General features: G+C 31.4%; 1 protein-coding gene across 1 annotated transcript; it reads left to right on the top strand.

Annotated features, from left to right (window-relative positions):
• Positions 1–6,677: 6,677 nt before the first annotated feature.
• On the top strand, positions 6,678–8,514 carry LOC143559445 (protein FAR1-RELATED SEQUENCE 5-like). Its single transcript, XM_077048022.1, has 6 exons — positions 6,678–7,087; positions 7,161–7,222; positions 7,289–7,419; positions 7,555–7,608; positions 7,719–8,105; positions 8,200–8,514. Exons 1-6 carry the CDS (start codon positions 6,678–6,680, stop codon positions 8,512–8,514), a joined length of 1,359 nt encoding a protein of 452 aa, XP_076904137.1.
• The last annotated feature ends 426 nt before the right edge of the window (positions 8,515–8,940 follow it).

The raw sequence follows: 8,940 nt of genomic DNA, 5'->3' as shown, positions 1-8,940 counted from the left end.
ACACAACGTAACATATTTAATTTTCTCATACACAACATATTTTTTTCTTGAACATCTATATTCGTCATACACTTTTTTTTTGGTCTTACAAATCTTCAGTTTTTCCTATGCATATTTAATTTCTTCCAACACATTTTCCAATTTTTCGTACGCATCAATAATTTTCTCATACACATCTTAATTTTTTCCTACACATCTTATTTTTTTTTCTTATTTTTTTCAGTCTTACACATCTTCAAACTCTTTTTATTTTCAAAAGAGTAATCAAATATGAAGATACTATTTTTCTTAGGTAGTGTTTGTTATGGGGGAATAGAAGATGGAATGTAATAAGCCATTCCAAAGGAATGGGAAAAAACATATTTGGTTACCATGCATGAATGGAATGGATCATTCCAAATGGAATGAAACTCCTTCCATTTTTAGGATTTTCATTCCTTTAGGTATGGGTGTTTTTTTTCATTCCTTCAAGGAATGAAAAAGTCAAAAAGTCAACATCATTATTACTATTATAAAATTATTATTATTATTATTATTATTATTATTATTATTATTATTATTATATTATCATTATCGTTTTGTATATTATAATATAACTATTATTATATTAGAAATATTACTATATTATCAATATATTTTATTTTTAAATTAGATGAGTTAACATTTCACAACGCATATACAGTTTAACGATCTCGTTGCAGCACGAGGTCATACAAATACTTATTATGAATATTCATTTATTATTAATATTATTTATTTATTTTTTATTATTATTACTGATAAAAATATTAATAATGATAAAGTGATTAATCATTCCATTCTTACATGGTAACCAAACATGACAATGGAATGGTAATGATCCATTTCATTCCTTTATTCATTCCATTATCACGTTCATTCCATTCCCTCATCTATTCCATTACCCCATACCAAACATACCCTTAAATCTTATAAACTAAAAGGTGTTTATTGATGAGAAAGAAACAAAATTAAATCTTACACTAGTAACTTACAAATAATAAATTTTGGATATTTATGCTTTGGGCTATTATTTAGGAATAGATGACATAAATTAAATGATGAATTATTTTACTCTACCTAAACTACCCTTTTCTTTTTTATTTTAATGTCTTTCAAATTTTATTAACTACAATAAATACAATAATGTTTCAACCATTGATTAATAATCTAATGGTTGAGATCACTTCTCACACTTCTTTCTATATGAATCACTTAAAAAATGAACCTAATCCTATATATATGTGTGTGTGTGTAGGGGAGCCATATTTTAAGAACTACTTGAGTTGTTAGAATTTTAAGAACTCAACTGTAGCCACACATTCAGTTAATTATTTTAACTTTTCGTGGGCGTGAATAAATCTATTAAAGCATTAACAAAGGAGAGAGAAATAATGTTATTAAATGGTAGAAGGTTATTTTGGTAAAATAACTTATTTCAAACCTTCAACTCCAATAAAATACATATCCTTTTTTTATTTAATTTTTTTCATAAAAATATTAAGAATTTTATATTATAAAGAAACATAATTTTATATAAAAATATTCATGAAAGATGTATAGTATTATGTAGTATTTTTCCTTGTTTTTTCTTTGTAGTTTTAGTTATGAAAATTATATGGTTGTATTTTCATCACATTAAAATGTCAAGCATGACATCTGTTATCTTTTTCCCATATTTTTGTAATTTTATTGTTTTTAATACATTTACAATTTATTAATTAACTTTTATAGTAAACCAAATCTTTTATTTTTTTTTAAATAATCATATCTTTTTTCATAATAAAAAAAAATATCTTGCGTGTAGTACTTGATATTTATTACACATATACTCATATTTGAATAATATGTAAAACGATTTCACTAAGGCGTTTCAAATAAAAAAAGTAACCAAGTTTCAAGTTTGTTTCAATTAAGTAAATCATATTTTATTTTGTCTCAATTAGGTCACTCAAATTTAAATTTTGTCTCAATTAGGTCACTGAACTTTCAATGTGTCTCAATTAGGTCACTCAACTTTCAATTTCAGCTTAATTAGGGCACTCAAATTTCAATAAATGTTCTAATACCATCGTTTTTACTTTCATGTTATATGTTTATAAATAACTTAAACATCATTAAAACCAACATTCTTTTATATTTTATGAGTAATTGTATCACTTACGATAATATTGTAGTTGTCCCTCTCGTTTTACAACACAAATTGAAATTTAAGTGACTTAATTGAGATAAACTGAAAGTTGATTGACCTGAATGGGACAAAACAAAATATGAGTTACATCTACACCAATTATATAAATTATCCAAATTACATCTACACCAAATATACAAAATATCTAAATTACTACACAATGCACAAATTACCCAAATTATATCTACACCAATTACACAAAAGTACATAAGTTACCAATTTCATATATTACTAAGGCACATAAATTACATAACTCAACATTTACATATTACATAAGATTAACAAATTACACATAATACATAAAATATCATTGTTTGAATAAATTTCGTATTATGTATGTGTAAGTAAAAACCATCATTTAAAAAATACACAACTTTGAAAAATTAAAAAATAAATATGAAAAAGGTTAAATGCATTCTATTCCCCGACTTTTTCTTCTTAGTTTTGTAAAACACACCTAAACAAATAAAGTTTGTATAAAAAATGTTATTTAAATATGAAAAAAGATTGCCAATTAAAAATGGTTAAGCAACAAACTGGTTGTTAAAAAATCCTAACAACCAACTGACCAAGCATTTACATTTTCAATCCGAAAAACATGATGTGTGTAAAGAGGAGTTAATTTTCAAACCGTGTATATTATATATATATATATAGACACACACACATAAATGATTCAATACAATAATCCTTTATCGTACATTACGTACTCGATACTTCGAAACGTTAATTTTTAGAAACCACTCGCCGTTACACTCAACTGCCCGTCTCTCTCCCTCGGTCTGTCTCCACCACCAATCATCGGCATCAGCACACCTCCTACACCATCACCGCTTTAATTGAATTGAAATACATAATTTGCAGACATCCATTTGCAGAACTTTAAATACGTTCCAGATTTGTTCATATTATGACATCGATGATTAAATCGATGGTCGATTGATGATTTTTTGATGATTATGAGATTATATGAAGTGATTTTAGCGTTTAATAACATGTTACATATAGTTTAATTTTAGAACTGAGCTTCTGAACGTTTAAAGGTTTGTCTAGAACGTTTAATTTCATGTATGAGCTCTGATTAGGGTTCGGAACTTCTAAACTTTTTTGTTCTAAACATCTAAATAGAACTTTTAAACACAACTTCTAAACTTTTTTTTGTTCAGAACTTCTAAACAGAAACTTTTAAAGCTTTTTGTTCTGAACTTCTAAACTTTTTTGTTATGACTTCTAAATAGAACTTCTAAACTTTTTTGTTCTGAACTTCTAAACTTGAACATTTTAAAGGTGTTCTTTTTTTGCCAGAACATTTAACTTGAACGTTTAAAAGTGTTTGTTTTTTGTCAGAACGTTTAACTTGAACGTTTAAAGGTGTTCGTTTTTGGTCAGAACGTTTAACTTGAACATTTAAAGGTGTTCGTTTTTTGTCAGAATGTTTAACTTGAACGTTTAAATGCGTTCGGTTTTGGTCAGAACATTTTAGTCTCTTCAGTTTTGTTCAGAACGTTTAAACGTGATATTTTGAACCGTACTCAAAGCCCAACTGAGTATAGTATTCTGCGATTGCATAATCGATTGATGAATCTAAATACTTCTACACATCAATTTGATTGATTAAATCACCATTTTTTTATCAATTTTGAAGATTCTTGATGTTCAACAACGTTTCATTTTGATTTTGTTTTTTGACTTTAGAGATTTCATACTTTAAGCTCCGATAGGGTTTTAAAATTGGATGAGATAAAGCTATGAGTTTAGAATTTGGATCAGAATGAATTTCTAATTGACGAATTTGATCATGAACTAGTTTGGGTTATTTATGAAACTGTCACCGCGTGTTTTTTAATCAAACGCCCTAGAAGGTCGCGTACGTAATGTACGATAAGATATTATTATAAAACAACCCACCCACCCACACACACACACATACACACACACATATATATAGGTATTGGATATTTTCAGAAGTTTTTTTACAGCAAAAAGTGCGAGAAGTAATATCATACAATCATATTTTTTCTTTTAATATTTTCATTTATTTAATTATAGGGTTATTATGGTCATTTTATTTTAATATTAGAATTGGTAAATCCTAATTACCAACAACCGTTTCAACATTGTTTATCAATATCAGTCATCTGATATCTTATACCATCATTCCCATCATTCAATATAAACATTTGATTTCATAATCCCAGATAAATAGCATCCCAATATTAGATGTTTCAGTCAAGCTATTGATATGGATTTCAATTTTGATAATCACCAAGCTAATGTTATGCCTAATATTAATATGCTCCCGATCAAGCTCAATTCAAATCAATATGATTCGGCTACTCAAGAACAGCAAATCCAGGTGTATATCTAATCCGATTTCCCCTTGCCCCCTTCCCCTAACCCTTTGTATTTCCCAGTATGATCATATTATTTATTAGGGTTTCATAAATTAATATCAGGTTATCATAGTACATGACAATTTTCTATAAAATCAACTATTTGTTCGATAAATGATTTTCTATAAAATCAATTAAAAGTTTTTCTTATATGTATATAATTTTAGTGTTGATTTCCTTCAATTTTTGTTATGTTTCCCAACATGTGTTTGATTATTTGTTTTTAGTTATGAAAGATCATTTTCATTAACTTTTAGATGTCTTACTCAATATACAGCCATAAATGTCCAATTATGAGTTTAAAACTGTTTATTTTCCTTAACTTATTATACTCAACTGTTTCATAAAGACCTTATTCCACATTCCACTAAACACATAACTAATATTCTGGTACAACTATTCCTCTTAATTTGGTTTTTAAATTGAATTGGTTTTATCGAATTCTATATCTAAGTAGGTGCAATGGGTAATGACTCAACTACACATAATGCTCAGACAATCAGCAAACCGAGTAACGATTCTGACGGTAACTTATATTTTTTTGCATAATTTATCATGTTTTTCAACTTTAAGCATTACTCAGAAATTGTTTGGATCCGGTCAAAGATACGTGTACGTTTGTCACCTGTGTAGCTGTGTAAACTGTATGTATGTTCATACATAACTAATATGCATTAACGGTTGTCACCTGTCTATCTATGTTCATACATTTGTATGCACGGATCCAGACAAATATGAGCGTACGTTTGTCACATGTGTAGCTTTGTTTTTCGATGTTTGTTTTGGATGTGGTTATATCTAATATTATTCAAACATATGGTCTGTTACAGTTGTTGTTCTGTTTGTTTGATATTGTTATTTGTTTTTACATGACTAAAGGTACTTTTGTAAGTTATTAAAGTAAGGTCGTTCAACTATTTACGAGTTTCCTTTTTATAGTCTAAAACATCAACACCTTATGAAAATAGTGGTTACTTTCCTGGTGACTTCACTTTATGGAAGGACTGTCTTTTTTCGAGACGTATCGAATGTTATGAGTTTTTTCAGTATTTGTTCATTTTCTATGTTGTTTTTGTCAACCACTTAATGATGTTATGTTGTTGATGTCATATGTCGATGCACTATACTCTGTAGGTCTGATAGTTTTTTTTTTCATCGCACGTCAAGCTGCATGTATGCTGTAGCTATGTTGTCCTTTGTCTAGTTAATGGTATATTGTCTTTTATATCTTACTAGCATATTGTTGTGTAGTTCAACAATTATGTAAATACTGACTTTGTTTACGTGTTTGCATCTCAACTTGTTAAAAGTAGTCATCTTATGTCCTATATAGTCTACATCTATTGTTATTTTTATTTGACTACCTAATGCATTATGTTCCTATACTTATATAGTTGGCCAACATTTTTAACATTTACTAGACATTATAATCATATTCAAACGGTTTGGGACAGGAAACCATCATGTTGACCAGATACAAACTATTGATCCAGAAAACAGCGAGTTGTTAATTGGACAATCGAGTGTTCCACGGGTTATCAGCCTTGAATGTAAGAGTTAGCAAGTTTAATTCACTTTTATTTTCTTTAATTAACACTTACTTAAGTTTATCCAAGTATTAGTAGCTAGTTTGAACTTTTAAAATTAATATTATATACAGAAAATGACGAACCAATTAGCTTATACTCGTCTGATGGGTCAAAATGTTGGATCCCAAATGTCCCGTCACATGAAAAACCTTCGATTGGTCTACAATTTAAAACTTGGGATGACGCGGTTGCCATGTACAAGGCGTATGCAGCCAAGGCTGGTTTCAATGTAAGGATGTCAACCATAGCATGGACCAAAGGTGCCAATTCTCATAGGTATATGGTGTGTAGCAAAGCTGGTGCCCCACGTTGCAAAGATGTCGATACCATGGACATGTCTCGTACGCTTCCAAGCGACGCCACACGAATATAAAGGTTACAGGTTGCAATGCGTGTATCAAACTTAAAGTTCCATCGAACTCTGTCGGTTTTGAGATATATGATTTCATAGAGGCTCACAATCATGGGCTTTTTAGTGATTACAATATGGACTTAACACGCGGGAGAAGACAGTTACAGTTTTCAGACAAGGAATTTATTCAAAATCTTCAAACTACAGGTTTTGTTCCGGTCGTTGCTCACCGTGTTCAGTCATCTTTGAAGGGTGGACAACATTTGGTCACGGGATCAAAGACAGATTTTAAGAACCATGCTCGCAATGTCAGGTATTGTGTAGCTGATGCGGATGCTCAAATGTATTGTGTAGCTGATGCGGATGCTCAAATGATTGTCGATAGGTTTACCCTCAACATGAGTCATTTGGAGGATTTTTTTTTCCAATTCAAAGTTGTTGACGGTGTGCTATGGTCTATACTCTGGTCTGACGACGTATCTAGATGCAACTACAATATGTTTGGTGAAGTGCTAGCTTTTGATACAACATACTCAACAAACAGGTATCAAATATCGCGTTATGTTTCTCGTCAATGAATTATAATTCTATTTAACCACCCTTTATTTTTAATTCAGGCATGACATGATTTTTGTTCCTTTCACGGGCGTTGACTGCCACAAGAAATGTGTTACCTTCGGTGCCTGCTTAATAAATTCCGAAACGATTGACTCATACCGGTAGTTACTAGATGCGTTCTTATCAGCTCATGGCAAGCAGCCCAGGTTGGTGTTTACAGATCAAGATCCAGCAATGAAACAAGCCGTTTCATCTGTTTTGAATGAATCTACACATACGTTGTGCATGTGGCACGTTACAAACAAAATACTTGTTAAGGTATGTATACGACTTTCATTATCAATGTTCTAATCCAGATTTTACTTCTTGTGGTATACATTTGTCATTATAAATTATTTACTGGTTCTATTTGCATGTTCAACATTTGCTGGTTACTTTTTTTTTGTTTTATAGCTGAAGGGTGAGATTCAGGTTAATGAAGAAATTAGATGTCATGTTAACAAGCTGGTTTGGAATGTATTCATCAAGCCAGAGACGTTTGAATCCAGATGGCATGATTTGATTGATGAATTTAATTTAAGCGAAAACAAATTGTTAAAAGACATGTTTGCTATTAGGGGAAGTTGGGTTCCGGCTTACTTAGAGATATTCCAATGTGTTGTTTGATAAAGACTACCTCATGTTATGAGAGTTCCAACTCACAGTTCAAAGTATATTCTAGCCCTGGCAACAATCTTGTTCAATTCATGAACTGCTTTGAAATGGCATTGAATGCTCGACGACACGTGCAGCGCGAATTGCAAAATGATACCACAACAAAGGCACCACCGTTAGAGACCCGTTTGCCAATCGAGCATCATGCCTCCTACGTCTACACTATAACAATTTTCAAAGCAAAGGGATTGTATCATTGCGCACGTACACGTGTTGACTCCGCAGATGGACTGAACATTCATCTAATCAATCACAATGACAAACGCAATGGGTTTGTTGGTGAATTTAAGGTACATCCCCTATCATGTAACAAAATATCTTACATTTGTCCATAACCTACTGTCATTTCACTAAATACTCACCCTAATTGAACGTATACTGCAGGTGACTCAGAATCCCAATGACAACACATTTTCATGTTCCTGTAAGGGTTTCACTCGCATTGGTTACCTGTGTAGACACATCTTCAAAGTCCTCCAAATCGAGCTTATTGATGAAATCCCTGACAAATACATTCCATATCGATGGAGGAATGACGTTATACCCTCATCATTTTTCAAGATTGAAACCAGATACGGTGTTCCCCTTGATGAAAGATCTAAACTAAGGCAACAGTTTTTTTCTTTGACCAATCAGTGTGCCAACCGTGCACGAGGAAACATAGAACTTCTTCAATCATCGGTCGATCAGATGAATTAAATCAAGGTCAAAATATGGAAAAAAATTCCTATAGAACCTTCCTATAACAATAACTCCGCCATAATACAAGACTTGATTGGCTACATGCTACCTGAGCAAATCACAATAAAGCCACCAACCGGGATTAAAAATAAGGGTTCAGGTTCACGCAAGCGCAAGATTGGTCCATGCGAGAAAGCTAAGAAGAAAAGCAAAAAACCAAAACGTTTTTGTGCAAAATGTAACAAAAAGGTTCGTGGTCATGACTTGCGTAACCATAAGAAAGTTACGGAAGAGAAGGAACGTAGGCGAAAAGAAAGGGAACAACGCCGAAAGGAAAGGAAACCCAGGAGAAAAGACAAAATGGCAACGACTGGTAACCAACCGGCGGAATATGCTGAAACCGATGAAACCGTTGACACATCTGAAACGGATTCGTCTGAAGAT

This window comes from Bidens hawaiensis, unplaced genomic scaffold (assembly GCF_021521415.1).
Source record: "Bidens hawaiensis isolate Kalapana, Puna unplaced genomic scaffold, B.hawaiensis_p1.1 tig00019919_1, whole genome shotgun sequence".
NCBI lineage: Eukaryota > Viridiplantae > Streptophyta > Magnoliopsida > Asterales > Asteraceae > Bidens > Bidens hawaiensis.
The sequence above is the reverse complement of the archived record's forward strand: the minus strand, read 5'-3'. Positions and strand labels throughout refer to the sequence as shown.